This window comes from Fistularia commersonii, chromosome 11 (assembly GCF_037954325.1).
Source record: "Fistularia commersonii isolate RoL2024-O1a breed Wild chromosome 11, RoL_Fcom_v1.0, whole genome shotgun sequence".
Classification (NCBI taxonomy): domain Eukaryota; kingdom Metazoa; phylum Chordata; class Actinopteri; order Syngnathiformes; family Fistulariidae; genus Fistularia; species Fistularia commersonii.
The window spans coordinates 11,116,789-11,136,031 of NC_141294.1; the positions used below are offsets into that span (position 1 = coordinate 11,116,789).

The 19,243-nt window shown below is 39.3% G+C and overlaps 1 protein-coding gene across 3 annotated transcripts in view; it reads left to right on the forward strand.

Annotated features, from left to right (window-relative positions):
• cdk14 (cyclin dependent kinase 14) overlaps positions 1 to 19,243 on the forward strand; it is a 166,510-nt gene that overhangs the window by 98,440 nt on the left and 48,827 nt on the right. For all 3 annotated transcript variants that reach the window (XM_086154908.1, XM_086154906.1, XM_086154907.1), the window contains 2 exons: positions 6,492 to 6,540; positions 11,810 to 11,949. In XM_086154908.1, coding sequence (XP_086011034.1) covers positions 6,492 to 6,540; positions 11,810 to 11,949 — 189 coding nt within the window. The remainder of the gene's footprint in view (positions 1 to 6,491; positions 6,541 to 11,809; positions 11,950 to 19,243) is intronic.

The following is a 19,243-nucleotide window of genomic DNA, read 5'->3' on the forward strand; positions in this document are numbered from 1 at the left end:
GAGGGACTAAAGGGAGAATTCTTACCAACAAATCAATGACATGTAAAATAATTGTGTTTTTCAATAAAACTTGCAAACTAAATGAGGGGAATTAGAAAAAAATTAAACTGATGGAAATTCATAAATCTTTCTTTAAGGAAAAGAAAGGAAAATAAAATAATATACAGGTTATTTTTCTTTTCTCTTTCATGCCATTTTGCTTTGTTTTTTTTTATCTGGACCCGTGCAGTCTTTCAAAAAACACCCCCGCGGTAAAAGTCCTGCGTCCAAAAGTCCAAGGGTGATTTCAAACAAGCTTTCACAGCTTTACTTTGTCATTTTGCCTTTGTGAAAGTGACATCAGACGCTTTTTCTTAAAAAGTCTGCATATCTGGATTCTTTCACCCGCTGTGATGTTTCGTCTCATACCGTCGTCTTTGTCATACCCATTAATTACAACCACATTGCGCCACTGGCAAGTCACACATGTTTACCCTCAATGTCAACAAACAGGTTCTCCTCTTCACACCTGTTTTCGGGAGGCCCCGCAGATATAAAAGTCTGTGTTTGAAAGCGTGGGCATTTTCCCAGAGGAGGTCAGTGGAAACACCACTGACCCTTACATCCATCGCCGTTCACTGATGAGCCCGTCGCCATAGCGGTGGACAGGATGGATCGACTGCACTGTTTAATTTAATTGTACATCGTACCTCATCATGCCTTTTTTTGTATATTCTCTATAAAGGCTAACTGTTTCGAGTGCAAATATTATTCCTATTTTTTATTTCCATCTTCTTTTGCTTCTTCTAGGGGTTGAGCAGGCCTCAAGTAAATGAATGTGTCCGATTCTCGTTACAGTGGATTGACAATGAGAATCCACAGCTGATGTTGCTGGCATTGTGTTTCCTTGAATTTTCAGGCATATTATATCTGGATGCAGTTGTTACAAGGATCAAGCAAAGTTGTAACCCTTTCAAGAAAGTATTATTTTAGGATGCTGCTGTCTTTTAACAGAGGATGACATGTTGGATGGCTTAACTACATTTACATCTATGCACTTAGGTTAACGTAGCGACTTTGTCACATAGTCATAAACCCATTACTAATGCCGTCAGTTAAAGTTTTTCGATTGAGAGACAAATGTTGCACCACTGATGTAACACGAGGCAATTTGTCAGAGCTATTTAAAGGAAAAAAAAAATGGTATTTGGACCGAAAAGCTAAGGAAATCTCAGACGCAAGGCAGATGTAGCCATTTCAGGGGAGGGCAGTGCTGCTTATTTAATTGCATTTGCAAAGGCTTTCTACTGCATCCATACTCAAGCTGCTTCATTACAGATGAAAGAAAAAACAACACCAACATGATGATTTAGCTTGATAATCTAACTGCAGTTTTAAAAAATGGAACATTCTCAAACACGTTATTCGATTTCTTTCATCCTTGCAGGTAGAGTTTTTGAGGTTTTCTTTGCACTTTGTGCTTGAAATGTGACTTCTATTTTTACCAATGGAAAATCTTGCAGAAGCCCAGCATGTGTAGCAGGGGTGGGATAGAGCGGGAGGCGATGGGTTGGTGTGGTGTGGGGATGGCAGCGCTGCCCTCTGGGAGCTCATTAGAGCTTTTTAGGGGGAAAACATGAATAGAGGGATTGCAGATTAGTGTTAGCTGATAGAGGGAAGAGGAGCCAGAGTCGAGGGGAGAGGCTGGGGTGGACTTAAGGAGGGGGGGGGTTTGATTCAACCAGTCAGGCATCACAAGGCTATGTGACCCAGCGTGGCCAATTAGGTGCTGACTAGGGTGACACACACACACACACACACACACACACACACACACACACACACACACACACACACACACATACCCTCATACAAATGTAATCTCTAATCCTGCAGCCTTGGCGGCAGTTGGCTCTTGTTAGCTTGTCACACACTGTGTAGAGCAGCTGTGCAGGGTCTGAGCTGCATTCACATATGCACACGTGCCCACACACGCACACACACAGACAGGTACACATACACTCCATTTCCTGGTGCTTGCCTTCGAGCGCTGCATCTGTTAATGTAGCCGCATAGTCAATCTGCAGCTGTGACGCCTGTATGGATTTTCTTTTAATAAATACTGTGAACTGGCATATAACCAATAATGCATTTTTAAAGCATAATTATTCCTGTCTACAAGTGCATTAGCAAGTGCTGTAACTATGCACCTGTATTCTATTTACATACTTGGTTAAGTATTTGACTCCAAAGTATTGGAGTACTAGTAGTGAAATGAAAAAAAAATGGTTGAATGAATAAATAATATAGTATCACCCACATCTTTAAAAGCTGTTAAAATAGCACTGGTTGCTGGCATCCTATGTATATTTTCATTAAAAAAGACAACTAATCTAAACCGAATGAATGAATGGATGGATGTCTGTATCTCTGAATTTTTTTTTACCACAACACATCTTTTAACCCAAATCACCCATAGTTAAAGCCTTTGAAATACCCCCAGTCAAAGAAATCAGTAGTATTTATTAGTAGAATTAACATTATAAACTACCAATTCATTAAAATTAAAATACAAAAAAAAAGAAAAAAAATTGAGACGCTAAAGACTAACACCTGTAGCTTGGAAATGATCCTGCAGACCACCCTTGTTCATGAAGAAAAGATAATTTAAGAGCATATGAAATAGGATAATCCTGCAAAAATGCATTGTTACAATTGAAAAAATCTCCACCTATAAAAAGGGATGTAATGACATTGATTTAAAGTGTAGAAGAGTGCAAGAAATATTAATAAGTAATACATTTGTACTGTAAACAAAGAATATCACAGAAAATATACATAAATGAAGTAACATTGAAATATGGAAAAAAATGCCAGTCAAAAATATGTAGCACTACTATCATACAACAAACCAGTGAATACAAGCCAATGGGCTGAGCTCTGACTATAAACAAATAAATTGTGAAGCTATTTCTATTTATTCATTTATTCATTTATTTATTTGTTTTCATTTTCTTTCACCTTCAACAAAAAATGTCATAAGAGCTCCTTAACTGCAAATAGCCTTAGCAATGTTATCACAGAAGTATTTTGGTGGAAGAGTATTCTGGTAACATTGGCTTTATGCAGAATTAACTGCCACAATGGACTCATTTCAGTTGAATATAAGTATTATAAATGAATATACTGTTTTATTTTTGTTTGTAACACCTGGCAACATTTCGCACTATGAGTGTGACAGAACATCAGAGACGCACTTTTTCTTTTCCTTTCACTATTTTTATCTTCATGTGTTTAGCCCTGCGCTAACTTGTTAAGAATTCCTGTATTCCAACATTTGACTCAAACATACATTTATTTAACTACAACCATGTTTGTGCGTGTTTCTGTCTAAAAGCTGCTAGCTGGCAGGCGTGCACATGTAGAACATTTAACCAGGGACTTTATTTGTGCCATTATGTGTTTACCTCATTATTTTCATTATCTTGTCAATTACGGTTCCTTTTTTTTCGAATGTGATGGTGTTTATTCTGCAATAAGTAACCTGAAGAACTACTTTCACAGATCCCAGGACACATTCTCATAAATACTTGATGTGTTAGTCTCAAAATTGGCAAAAAGGAGTATAATTACCATGCGAAAATCATTTAAACGCCACCTACTAAATTACCCCGATTAAATTCCTCATAACATGAGTATGCAAATTAGCTTTCCAACTTTACTACTTTGTCCGCTTCCTCTTTCTCCTTAAGGAGCCTGAGGCTATTTGATTCGGCATCATGCTTGTTTCAGTTGGATCTCATTATCAGGAATGGATTCCCAGCTGTGTGATGTAATGACTCATGCATTACTGAAAATCAGATTATTTTTTTAAATGAACACACAATTAGGAGCTTCCTGCAGCTGAGCACTAGTTCAATTCAACACGAAAACTTTACACAGCCATCTGTTCGGTTTTAAACATTCAACGTATAATCCAATTCAAAGTTGGATGATATTGTCATGACTATGAAGAATTTTTGATTATCAGGTTCCTTCAATGTGAAGGGATTTATAGATAACCAATTTATTAACATTTGCTAATTTTTCATTTGAAATGTTATGAAAATATACACTTAATTTTAGCTAGACACAAACAAACTGCACTTGAAATTCAAATCATAATCTCACCTGAAAGCAGGTCTGGATTCACTGCAGCATGAATAAGCTATATTACCATTAATTTTAAAGAAGTTCAAGCAGAAAATAATGAAAATGATGTATTAGTAGCATCATAGTGGCTCAGCAGTTGCTGCCAGTGAGCAGCAGGTGGCAGTAGTGCACCACTCTGGAAAGCCCTCCTGTGCCCGAGGGCCAGGGAAAGCAGCTCAGCTTATCTGTCTAAATTTTCCAATGTATCACATTTTGTCTGCATTCACAATCCTTGAGGCTATTATTTATTTTATTTTTTTTGACCTAACCTTTCCAGGATAATTTCATGTTTTGCAGTCTGAGAATAAAGTTCAAATACACATGAAATGGGGAGGGGGGTTGTATGAGATAAGAAAAGGACATCAAGAGTAAAGTGATTTATCTTGCGTTTTGAAGATAAAGTTAAACATTAGGGATTTATGTCAAATTTTGGAAAATTTAGTCGTAGGTATAACTTCAGAAAACAGTCTCTTGGTCTCTGATGCAGAAAGTCCACTGAAGATTGTACTGCTACTTAATTGCCATTATAATAATATGCATTCATCCATTTAATCATCCATCCATTTCTGCAGTTGTGTATCACTTATCCTGTACATTGAATCACGGGGCAATGTTATGGGCGGAGGGGCACAGTGTAGATGTACTAACCAATATGGGCATTGAAAATAGTTAATCATTAACATCAAACTTAATGACTCAACTCTCATTATAGATAATAAGAATTATTTGAGGAACCCAATTGTAATTGTAGTAAATTATTATTATTACTTAATCACTTGAATTTTATGTCTCATTTTCTGAAGAGTAGAAAGTATGACTCCTCCACCATCTTTTTTTTTTTTTTTCCTCTCGGGTAAATGCAGTCTCCCCTCACCTCCCTTGGCATCCCAACAGCTGTGGGTAGATCAGACCAGCCCTGGCGTAGATCCGCCGACTGGACCCACCATGGGACAGCGCTCACTGGCAGGCCAGAGGACCGGGAGGCAGGTCTGGTGGTTGGCTATAGGATTAGCTTGGCACTGTAAGAGGCAGACTAGCTTGGTGGGTAGCTGGTCAGTTGGCAGCCACAACCTCACTGTGTGGCCACATGGCACTTTTGGCTAAGTTAAAGAGAGGCTCTGCAGACACTCTCATAGCATCATAAACATAGTTTTTGAAAAAAAAATGTAAAAAATAAAATGTGACCATCACTGATGTCCTCAAGTGGATTTTGTCTGGCTTTGGTATAGAAGAAAAAGGTCTCACACACTGTGAGAGACGAACATTGCTGACCAGAGCCAGGCCCCCCCATGAGGCCGAGGGAGCCGTCTCCAACCCCTGACCCAAGCCCAATGTTTGAACTGAGTGAAAGCTCTGACTTTGCGCCGTGCCATTAAACAGCCTCACAGAATGAATTTGAAAAGCCACTTCAGCAGCAACCAGCTTCTTTTCTCCTCTTGTTGCTGCTCATAGCCAACACCAAACACTGGCAGTATTTTTTTTCACACACACACGCAGACACAAAATAAATAAGCTAATTACTTCAGACCTGCACGATTGAACCTGACATCAAATTCTTTTTTTTTTTTTTTTTTTTTTTTTTTTCAAATTTTGTGCCGGGTCTGCTTGGCCCGTCCCTCACTGATGCTGTGTGCCAAAATCCACAATCCACTCCAGAACCTCGCCAAGGTTTTTTGCAAAACATTAAACATTATCTCAGAAGTTTAACTTGTTAAATTGAACCGTACTGATTAGACGTCAGTCTCAATCTGACTTAACCTGAGTATTTGCGCGTGCTTATATGAATACACATGGGTGTGTGTGTGTGTGTGTGTGTGATATAAATGGTATGTGTCTGACCTTATTGAGAGAGTGAATGGTTGTAGGTCTCTATATGTTGACCGGTGACCTGTCCAGGGTGAACCCTGCCTCTTGCCCAACAACAACTGGGATAGGCTTCGTCCTCCCCGCGGCCCTGAGTGAATGATAACTAGCATAGATACTGAATGAATGAACGAAACTTAAATGATAAGCACCTGCTCTTCCTTGAGTTGTCAGAAAGATAGAGGAGAAAAAAATAAAATCAGAAATTCATGTTCTGTTTGATGGACACAGCGAAAAGGTCAAATGGCGTCCTCTCACAGACAAGGCAAGAAAAGCAGTGGACCCTCAGAGTTACAGTACACACTTCTTATCACTTTGAATATAAGGAAAAATTTATACAGTATTGTGTTGGCTACATAGTTAAAAGTTTTGTTTTAAAATGTGTTCAGAACAATGCAGCATCTGTACAAGCACATGATAATTCAATCAGTTCATTCTTTGCTGTTTTCTCCTTACAGACTGCTTTACGGTGTACAGCGCTAAGAAGCTCAGACAGGCATGGAATAAGTAAGTGGACTATTTTTGATTGTGGTTGGAAAAAATGGTCATCAAAAAATGTTTTTAATGTTGCTTGTTATGCATTTGAACCAGTCTTTTTCTTTATGTCGTATGCATATTTCACTCAAGATGGCTAATGACATGATGATTATTGTGAGACTGTAGCTCAAGTTGCAAGGTGAAATAGTGAATTTATTGGAATATACTCTATAAGTCACTTCCATGGCTACAGGTGTACAAAATCAAGCACCAAGGAATGCAGACTGTTTTGACAAACATTTGTGAAAATGTTGGGTCTCTCTCAGGAGCTCTGTGAATTCCAGTTTAGAGCTTTGATAGGATGCCACCTGTGCAACAAATCCAGTCATGAAATGCCCTCACTCCTAAATATTCCACAGTCAACTGTCAGCTGTATTATAAAAACATGGAAGTGTTTGGGAACGACAGCAACTCAGCCACGAAGTGGAAGGCCATGTAAAATGATGGAGCGGGGCGAGCGGATGCTGAGACGCATAGTGCAAAGAGGTCGGCAACTTTCTGCTTTCAATGGCTGCAGACCTCCAAAATTCATGTGGCCCTCAAATTAGCTCAAGAACAGTGCGGAGAAAATTTCATAGAATAGGTTTCCGTGGCCGGGCTGCTGCATCCGAGCCACACATCACCATACGCGATACAAAGTGTCAGATGCAGTGGTGTAAAGCACGCCGCCACTGGAGCAGTGGAGACACGTTCTCTGGAGTGACGAATCGCACTTCTCCGTCTGGCAATCTGATGGACGAGTCTGGGTTTGGCGGTCGCCAGGAGAACGGTACTTGTCTGACTGCATTGTGCGAATTGTGAAGTTTGGTAGAAGGGGTATTATGGTGTGAAGCTGTTTTTCAGGAGCTGGGCTTGGCCCCTTAGTTCCAGTGAAAGGAACTCTGAAAGGTTTTGGACAATTCCATGCTCCCAACTTTGTGAAAACAGGGCACAAAGCAAAGTCCATAAAGACATGGATGACAGAGTCTGGCGTGGATGAACTTGGCTGTCCTGCACAGAGTCCTGACCTCAACTCGATAGAGCACCTTTGGGGTGAATTAGAGCGGAGACTGAAAGCCAGGCCTTCTTGTTCAACATCAGTGTGACCCCACAAATGCGCATCTGGAAGAATGGTCAAAATTCCCATAAACACACTCCTAAACCTCGTGCTTCGCCTTCCCAGAAGGGTTGAAGCTGTTCTAGCTGCAAAAGGTGGACCCATGTCATATTGTGCACCCTATGGATTAGGAATGGGATGTCATTAAAGTTCATATGCGAGTTAAGGCAGGTGAGCGAATACTTCTGGCCATGTAGTGTACCTATATCCATATATAGGTAGATATCTACTTTTTTCACTCTATATTCAGATAAATTACAATATACTGAGCATTACTCAAAATACAGCCATTATATATATAAAAATAATAAGTGTGTAATGGTTTGTATGTAAGGAAAATTTTGCACTATCCTTGTTCTTCAACAAGGAGGTTAGATTTTGAATGCAGCCATACGCAAAAGTCAACATCAAATTATCATTTGCTCTTTAAAACTTGCACATCACTTTTATATGATTTGTGTTTTATGCACAGCGTGATTGTCACTTGTGCGCTTGCTTTTATCCCTTTTAATTTTTTTTTTTCTCCAACCATATTAACGTCTTGCCATCAGTGCCAGCCAAAATATATTAAATTAAATAGTGTATTCAGAACGGTTCGTGGCAGTTGATATATCCACAGTAGCAGACGAGTTCATCAATCAGCGAACCAATGTATGATATATGACAGACATAATGTTAAAGGAGTGTTGTCTCCTTTTTGGTATGGTTCTTTTCAGAGTTTCAGAGTGCAAGGTTCTATGAGGAAGTCATACCTCATACTACCTGCAACAGAAATAACCCAAGCCAGTCAATCACTGAACTCGGTAGTCAGGAGGGTTGCGTGTCGAAGGTTTTTATTCCTTCAACTTGCCTGGTCTCAAGCAATAGCTTCGCAATCTGCCCTTCATCACCATCTGAGTCAAGTGTCACGAAACTTCTTCAGACATCCAACTTGTGGTTTTTCGTCACTTTCCGCCAAGGCAGACAGGGGTCTGCAAGCAGGGGGTTTCCTCCTGGCCTCACCCTGCGGTGTGTTGATAGAATACAATGAAAAGTACTCTTACGCATCACTGGAGAAGGAATGCCCACTCTCCTCTGACAATGTATCATCACCTGGAGTTGTTCAATAGTTTAAAGAGATACGATCGATCTTGCAGCAGATGTGCACTTACTCACAGCTCCACCAGGCTGACACATTTGTTTTCAGCTTGCATTCTGAGTATTGTTTGTTTCTGCACCAGTTTGCCGTCAAAACTACTCTTGTCCAAATTGGCATTGAAACAGATTAGACCATATGAATCCAAATTCATTTAAAAAGTCCACTCATGATAAGGAATTTTTAGACCATTATGCATCCACTTGGTTCATGGATTGAGCATGAGTTTGCATACAAATGGTTATCAGACAATATATCGCTTAGATTCTACCCACCACCCTTCATTTAGCACCATTAAATTGCACCGGTGGGGCCAGCACTTGAAAGATAATACGTTTAAGAGGCCACTTTGCTTTTTTCACCATTTACTGCCCTCTAGATGAACCCTTTATTTTTGGTACGAAGCAAGAACAAGTTCTTTTATTAGTCTCCTTCAAAGTAACATTATCACCATGGCGCCTTGATCTCACCTAGGAGTCAGTCTTTTCTAAGATCAGGCTTGAATGATTAGAGTAATCACTCCAGGAAGTTTGATGTATATTTATGTGAAATTCCACTTAATGTTTATTAGTACAGATAATGTAATAACCCACAATCACTTCTTTATTTGCTACTGGCTTTTTAGAAGTAGCTGCCTAAATAAATAATTGAAACATGAGAATTAGAGAACCCTGTTTGGTCAGTGTGTTGCCTTCACTGCCTCCCTTGGTATTTGCTCAAGTCAAAGCCAGGTGTCCCTCTGGTAACGATTAAGTCATTGTTCGGTGCTGCCAACGCTCGCAAGCGTCCGATGGGTTCGCATCTGGCTTCCTTCTTCATATGGATATCGAAGCATTACAGACCATTGTTTACGGTTGTGTTTGCTTTTCGAAGTCATCGCATAGATGAGAAGGGAATAAGCGACTTGAACAGTAATCATCATAATTATTATTATTATTATTATTATGCCATTATTATTTTATTTAGCAGATCATTATCCAAACGGCTTCACCTGCCCTCAGGGTCATGGGGAGCCGATTCAAGATACAGTATCTGTTGATTGCCAGTTGATCACACGGCCAGGTACAGAGACATACAACCATTTGACCCCTCTTTCACAGTTTTAGACAATTTAAGGTGTTATTGTTGTTATTTTTGTTATGAAAGCATGTCTGCGGATTTTATCTCTATCCTGTGACCTTGAATATGACTATATACATCAGGCCTGGCCAACCTGTGGCTCTCGAGCTGCATGCGGCTCTTAAGTTCATGTTGAATTTTGTGTTTGTGTGTTTTTTACTTGTGCAATCACGTGCCGCTCAGGCACTCTTTGCACACAGCAAAAAAAACAACACACAAACACAAAATTCAACATGAACATAACAGCCGCATGTGGCTTGGGAGCCACAGGTTGGCCAGGCCTGATATACACTTATGAAGACATTTTATTAGACATATATGGATGCTAATATGGCTAAAATATGGCCAAAAATCCAGACCCACATAATTAAAAAACTCTAAATGAATATTCTCTATCAAGGTTGGGTTTTAATAGTGATTGATATTTCAACAAGAAACACAGGAACTATGAGCAAATACTTTGTTCAAAGAGCCGGTCAAAACATTATTTCAACCTTTTTTACCTTTTTTTTTCTAGTAGCTTTGAAACATTCATCTCCAGCAGCAACTGAATCCCACCAGTGGTGCAAAACCACCCCATTAGAGATTTGGAAAATATCCACTAATGATAACATGTATCGGCTTTGACCTTAAAAATCCATATCACTGAGCCCGAATTGCGTGAACCCCGTCATTAGTTCTCATACGACTGTAACAGTTTTGAAGTCGAATTCCTCAGAATATCGCTACTGCCAAGAGAAAGAGACAAAAAAAAGGCCCTGATGGACTTCATTAACTTTAGTGCTGCTGTGTTCGCCGAGTGGCGTTGATGAGTTGAACAGAGATTTATCCTCCCAATGTCTCTTTGCTGATAAGTCAAGTCGAGATCCCTATTGCGCGCCAAGGGAGGGGCTGTCAGACTTGCTAGACTGGAGAGCCCGACCATGAGAAGCCTGCAAAACATGAGAGGAGCTGCGAGCGTTTGGGGCTGCCGGGCCGTGCTCAGTAACATCATGTTTATTTTATGTGGCCGATGCCTAATTACCATCGAGTGGATAAAAAAAGATGGACAGTCCCACTGAACGCTTGAAAGTGAAGCCAATACGACCATCTATTAAACCTGCGTTGCTTCAAATGGCCAGCGGGGAATGACCGCGCTGAACTCTGAAAGAAATACGGCTGTATATTACTCTGCATATTATAGTCCAATTTAAACTAAAATTGACAGTATAACTGGAAATGATCCAGGGTATTGCAGGAGCGCCTACAGCCTATCACTGAAGGCTATAGGCGCTCTATACTTGTGAAGATATCACAAGCAATAGTATGTAATTATTTGTGTAATACTGTTACAATGACTATTTTCAGGTAGTTATTTTCAATCAAGAGGGACTTATCTGAGGCCATACCGCCAATTTCTTGAGATCTTGTCTAACACAGTCATAATACATTAAGGAATGTCAGGTCCCAAATGTAACCGCATTGGGAGGTGGTACCCTCTGTATGTATCCCAAAAGGCCTTCGGTTAAAGGAAAATACATATTCAAATCACCAAAAGCAGTGGCATAATGTTAATTTTTATAATACCTGACAAGCCCATAGAGATTAACGATCAAGGAATATATTTACTCCTTTTACTTATCTGTATACTTCATTTGACAGAAAAAAAAACAAAAGAATGATCTGTATCTTCCTGGTCAGGTTCTTTGATCAAACAATAACATGCACCGCCTTTCTCTGGAATATTCACGGTACACAGACCTATATATTTTCAGCAGGTCTATGAAAGAATGAAAAAAAGCTAATTTTGTTGTCCATCTAATCTGTTTCTCTCCTGCTTTGTCTTTGAGACGCCCAAGTTTCGTCTAATTGTACGTGTTTGTTTCTTTTTTTTAATTTTTTTAATACAGGCTCGGCTATGTGGACCACGCCGAGGAGCTGGCATCCAGGTTCCTGCAGTGCTTCCCAAAGAATCGTCTGTCAGCCCAGGCAGCGCTGAGCCATGAATACTTCAGCAACCTTCCGCCGAGGCTCTGGGAGCTTCAAGACAGTACGTAAACAAAAGCAGTGTGTAGCGTAGGACCCAACAACTTGAATTCAATGTGTGGGAATTTGACCAGGGTTAATTTTGCTAAAGGGTTATGATCACCCAAATTTACAGATCACTACCTGATTTTAGTTCCTCATCTGGAGAAAGAGCAAGACCTTTATCTGATCAAACTCAGAGTATGAGGGAACGATGAAAAATAAAAACTCTGTTCAACTTTATTATCCATCCGCGGAAGATAAACACATGAGGTCAGACCCTCGGCATGTGAGCAGGACATCCCCTTGTCTCCTGCAAAAAGAGCGTGATGAGAAGTCTAATCTGCCATGAGTGACTTCTCCCTTCCTCTCTTTCATTCCTTCTTAGAGGTATTTATTCTCTCCGACACACGTATACGCACACACAGCATTATGCATATGCTGCATTTCATGGTCGATAGATGGGCGGGTCGATGCTCGTGACTCAGTGGAGCCGTTGCGCTTTTTATGTGTGTAACATTTGTATAACAAATGAAATAATATTTCCCGTCTTAGTGAGTTAATGGAATGCATTTTAATGCTCACACTTAGTTTTGTGAGCCAGTGCTATTAAATCCTAAAATTCAATAAAAAGCAAGGCTATTAAATTAAATTTAACGGCCTTTTTATATTAACCCTGCTCACATTGAAAAACAGGGTATTTAAGTTTTTTGATTAATTGGTTGAATAATTTGATTAATCATGTTTCGCATAATTTTAAAAAGTATGTAAAATAATATATGAATATACATAATTTAAGTGATGTTTAGCAACATGTGGAAAAATATTGTAAATTATCTATAAATTAACCTACAGCAAAGAATAAAGTCAAACACTTTGAATTAAAGCAGTAGTACAGTAGTAAGGCGGTGAAAAGTTGAGTGACTAAAAAGTCTTTATACCCAAGGTTGGATTATGCAGTGTCAAATATATAACAGCTTCTATCAACAGTGAAGTTTCCTAGAAATACATTTTCCAAACAGCTAACCTCTACTCCCAAAAAATTTCATTATATATCCCACAATGTTAGACAGGACACTGCAAAGGACTATTTGCTTAAACAACAATACATTAAAACACTTTGTGACTAATAATAAAGCTTCAAGCTTGTAATGTAATGTAATAATGGGTTCTACACAAAGCATTGCCATGCGGGACTCACACACACACACACACACACACACACACACACACACACACACACACACACACACACACACACACACTATAAAGCTGTGGTTGGCACATTCGCATTAAAAAGCTTCCTCTTCTCCTTTTGGCTTTTCCCTTCAGGGGTCACCACAGCGAATCAACCTGCTCCATCTAACCCTATTCTTTGTATTCTCCTCTCTCACACCAACTACCTTCATATCATCTCTCACTACATCCATAAATCTGCTCTTTGGTCTTCCTCTAGCCCCCCTGCCTGGCAGCTCCAATTCCAGCATCCATCTACCAATATATTCACTATCCCACCTCTGTACATGACCTAACCATCTCAGTCTGGCTTCTCTGACCTTCTCTCCAAAACATCTTTCATGTGCTGTCTCTCTGGTGGACTCATTCCTGATCCTATCCATCCTCGTCACTCCCAAAGAGAATCTGAGCGTCTGTATTTGCGACCTCTAGCTCTGCCTCCTGTCTTTTTGGCATTGTCACTGTTTCTATGCCATACAGCATCGCTGGTCTCACCACTGTCTTGTACACCTTTCCTTTCATTCTGGCTGGTCCTCTATCACATAGTACCCCTGACACTTTTCTCCACCCATTCCAACCTGCTTGAAACCGTCTCTTCACCTCTTTTCCACACTCTCTGTTGCTCTGGATTGTTGACCCCAAGTACTTCTTGATCTCCACTCCCTGTAGCCTTACCATTCCACCCGGGTTCCTCTCATTCACACACAAATACATACTCCTGCTGCAACTAACCTTCATTCCTCTCCTTTCCAGAGCACACCTCTCTAGATTTTCCTCAACCTGTTCTGTGCTCTCAGGATAGATCACAATATCATCTGCAAACATCATGATTCATGGAGATTCCTGTCTAACCTCATCTGTAAGCCTGTCTATCACCACTGCAAACAAGAAGGGGCTCAGCTGATTCCTGATGGAGTCCCATCTCCACCCTAAACTTTTCCGTTAACACTTCAGCCCACCTCACCACTGTCTCACAAGTAGCATACATGTTCTGCACCAGTCTAACATACTTCTCTGCTTCTTCAGACCTCATACAGTACCAGAGTTCCTGTCTTGGCACCCTGTCATATGCTTTTCTAGGTCTACAAAAATGCAGCTCCCTCTAGCCTTCACTGTACCTCTCTATTAGCATTCTCAAAGCAAATACTGCATCTGTAGTACTCTTTCTAGGCAAAAAGCCATACTGCTGTTCACAGATGCTGACTTCTGCTCTCAGTCTAGTTTCCACTCCTCTTTCCCGTAACTCATTGTATGGGTCATCGACCTTATCCTTCTAGTTGCCGCAATTCTGCACATCCCCCTTATTCTCAAAAATGGGCAATATCACACTTCTTCTCAATTCACACTTCTTCGCCATACTTACAATAAAAGGCACACTGAAAAATAAAACAGGGAATGGAGAAATAAAGGGATGGATTAAGTGTCATCTCAGAAGTATTCAGATATGAACTCTTAATTCAATATTTACAGTAAATGTTTTTTTGCTTTTTTTTCCAAACTATAACACATTTGGTTAAAAAAATACAGTAGCAGAAGTTGTAGAAGTACAGATCCGTTTTCTTACCCCAAATAACATACTGTACTCTTTTGCAACTCTTTTATGAAAGAAAGATAACCCTAATTATTTTTGTGTTTCTGGTTTGCATTCTCCTCTTGCCAGCACCTGAACTTGGCCTTTCCGTTACAAAATTAGCATGCAAAAGTAAAGCCTTCTCACATATGAGACCCTCGCTAATGTTATCTCCACCAAGTTGTCTTTTACTTATCCAAACTAACATTAAATTTTTGACTTCTTCAGAGACTTGAGACCTTTGCTTCATTAATGATGTAGTCACCCCTTCAGCCGAATCAGGATTGTACAGATGGTATCCTTTGCCATGTCATAGCTTTTGGTGAGATCAGTGACCCAAACTCCACAACATGTTTAACTATTATTTCGTTCTTCAGATCAACTGCAATTCTTAACTTCTTCTTAACATCAGTGCCACTAGCATTCTTAACTTTTTTGGGAGCTATAATGAGGGCTTACTTACAGATAGTGTAATAACAGTAGAAAAAAGTGTTATAATGGGAGAAAAAAGTGTTATAACAGGAGAATACAACGATGAACGATGTAAACAACATGGAATACCACGGACGATTGCCGCTACCCTACAATGGGGAAACCCCATGAGTTTGTTTGTGTGCTCTTTCGCCGAGGCTTGTCGCAGTTCGGTTCGAAATTTGATCGAAAACTCAATGTGATTGTTTCATGTTTGGGGCATTTGTAAGCCGGGGTTCTATTGTATATATTATCAATTACCCATTTCTCCAGCTATGTATGTAATTACTTCTATATGTACATGTATTTAAAAATCCAAACCTCAATCAGAATCATCAGCATCAAAATACTTTAGTGATCCCCAAGGGGGAAATTTCTGTTTGTTGGAGCAGCTCCTGCTCACAGGGTACGGATGAAAAATATAAGCGTCAATGTAAAAAGAACAGCAATAAAATACATTATAAAACAAATATAAAGGCATGTAAAGTATATATTCTGGGTTATGGCACTATTAATATACAATACAGTTATTGCACAGAGGGAGATTATTGCACAGTCCATAAATATACAGTGAGTGTACAACTGGACGTATATGCAATAATTTGAACTGTACATTTTATCCACACTATCTGCGTGTTTATCAAAATAGAATTCATGGGTCAAGGTTCTCCGACAGGTCTGCCTCTCCCTATCTCTCGCTCCCTCTTCCATTATACTGGGTTGCATCAGCAACAGTATGTTGAAAAGGTCTTTTTTTAACCTGGATGGAAGGTAGCAGATACAGTACCTGTAACTCTTTTTAAATTATTGCAGAAAGAGCTGGTTTTACCATACATTCCTTAGTTGTGGATTTTTCATCTTCGGTACGCCTTCTTTTGCCCAGCAACGGTGTCATTCAAACACGAGTGTTGGAAACACAGGGCCATGTAAACACCCTGAACCGTGCAACACATCTACATTTTCGAAAACAATTAAATTCATAATAACACAGATTTTCCTCTTTGTGTTTTGGATATAAAAGTCCCAGCTAAATCCGAAGCTTCACGGTTATGCAACATCTTAAATTCATTCCCCCAGAAGCGGGTTAAATCAGGAATATGTCAGAGAGGACTCCATGTCAACCACACATACATGCACTGCCAATTGCTTAAGCCGTGATTCATTAGCAATGCGAAAACCCTTCCTCAAGAGACCTGAATGAGTTGCCAGTGACTTGGTGGTATTTTTAATGAGAGAATTCCAATTTTAATCCCTCTGATTATGGTTTTACAGTATTATTAATCCTGTTATCAGCACCCAGCAGGTTTTCAAGTCTTAAAAGAATCAGAAAATAGGCCGTCACTGAGAGAGAGCGTGAGGAGAGATCGCTCATTTAGATTTTAGTCATGTCAGCTCTGTTCTCTTTTCTACCCCCCTTTGCAGCTGGACCTTGTCATGTTTGACACATATCTTTGATATTTGAAAAAAAAACGTGAGGCACCACCAAATTATAGCAGGCTTTTGTGAATTAAAAATGTTCAATGTTGCAGCAAACACACACACACACACACACACACACACACACACACACACACACACACTCATAAGCAGGGAAACAGGTGTTCACTCATCGGAGCAGGGCGATTTATGCAGGAAAAAAAAACAGCATTGTGTCTACACAGCATTGTGTTCATCTCAAATCATAAACAGGCTCCCTGCTAGCACCATGGCCACTCCAGAGATGCTAAGCTTGAAATTATATATATATATATATATATATATCATTAATTAATTGATTGATTAATTACCAAAATGCATCTCGTACAATCCATAAATATATGTTAAAAAATATAAATATATATGTATATTATATCCTATTATATATAGATATTATATATTTATCCCATAAATATATAAATGAATGTGTATGTATACATATTTATATATATACACATTTATTTTACGCTTACTTGGTATTTCTATGTAGTAACTATATAGTACGGATGGAGTTCATTGTACAGTTTGAATCCTATTATGTTGATGTAACAAGCGGACTGCCTTCTTGCGGTGACCAACGTGTAAACATTTATGTTAGAAATAAGTTGGAATTTAATAGGAAATTCACATTGCATATCAAGCAAGGATGTGAAAGTGACCTGGGGAGTGATGCAAGAGCACATTGCACCAACTGTGCAAATCCAGTGCAATTGGTTCAAACTCTGTACAAACATCAGACTTGAGTTTGGACTGCGTGGCTGTCACTGTCTTAATCAGAGAAATACGGGCAGCGGATTGAGGTTGCTGGAAATTCTGTGCTCCCTTTAGGGAGAGTTACATGGACACGGGGATAGTCCAGGTTTTTCCTAAAACCAGCCTTGCATGTCATCTTTAGAGACAACTAACTATGGCAAAATAACCCAGACATTGGGTCTTTTTTAATTCCTCAAGGGAATTAATGTTGTAATTAATGTATCTCAGGAATAATTAGCTTTTGATGCAAAAGGTATTTTATTGATATAAAGGATGATTTTGATAGCTTTTTCTGCTGCAGTATTTGTAATTGTTACTTCACAAACCTGCGAAGATGTATCAGCTTAGTCACCGGAATAGGTAGAAGTTTACTACTATGGGGTCTTTCAATAGCCTATGACAATCTCTTAGAAAACACCAGTCCTTAGGTGCTGTCATTGTCTCAAAGGATGAATACTCCATCTTTCTTCAGCTTCTCTTACTCACCCTCAAATCTGCTTGACAAAGGCATTTCTTCAATTCTATCATCACCTGGTTTGCTTGGAGAAACACAATTACCAGAATAAAAAAAGAAACAAGAGGGAGGCCCAGTCCTGCTCAAACTCATTTGTTTTTATGTTACTGTAAATGTCTATATATGGATGTTTTAGTTCAACCCCCATACTGCTCTTCACAAAAATACTCATAAAGAAAAACGAAAAAATCAAATCTTAAAAAACTTGTATAATGTCATAATGTGTTTTTGATTTTTTCTTTTTGGCTATAAAGTAAAGTAAAGGCAACAAAAGGGTTGTCATTACGCATTGCTGTTAATATTTATTAAATTTGTTTTTTGTGTCGTGTGTCGTTTGTGTGGCACGTGTGTGCGTACAATCTCTGCTGGGTGCTTATCTGTGATCCACTAAGAAAGAGTACATTTTCTGGCCATGGGTAATAGTTTCTCAAAGCAATACGATATTGTTGCCACCTTGGAGGCAGCCCCATTCCCAGCTTTAAAGTAGTTCTGTGTTTAAAGATGCTTTTCAATTCATTGGAGATCAGTGACCACAATTTCGTTATGCCAGAAACAGTTTATGTTTCGCATTTATTATTACATGAGTGTCAGCAGGATCTTGATTATTCAAGCCTATAAAGAAAACAGAGCTCTGTGTCAATTGTGTAACAATCTTATGTTACAGTAGCCTTATATTGGGTGTTACAAGACAGAATAACCCCAGTCCTTTGAAGGAATAATTTGTGCTTTGCTCAAGCCTTGCTAAGAATGAACTCACACTTGCTTGTTAAAGATGGAATTTTCACAATAAATAATTGCCTCAATGCAGTCTGCCTCTCTAAAACAGGAAAATAAACCAAAAAAAAAAAAGAAAGAAAGAAAGAGTGAAAAATATAAAAAATCATGTTGACGAGGAAAACATTCACAAATTTCCATGGCTCCTTCTTTAAAGGGAAAGAAGAAGAATCTGATTGCAGCCTGGCCACATTAATATGAGCGGGAATGAAAAGGAAATCATAATTAAATAGTGATAATGGCAGACCAATTAGGCATTCTGCGAATCAGCAGTCTGGAATCCAATTAAATTAGACGGATAGAGGCATTTTCATGTAAGTCAGCAAGCTCATTTCCATCTGCTTCCACACTCATTATCAGGGAACAACAGGCATCGTATGATGGGATGTCTGGGTCACCGGTCCACAGGCTTTGTACATGTTCTGCTTTAGTAAACACATGGTTATTACCACTTCGCGCATAGCTGAAAAACAGCAGGAAAATCCGTATGTTGTGCTGTTATATTACATACAAGCCAGACCAGTT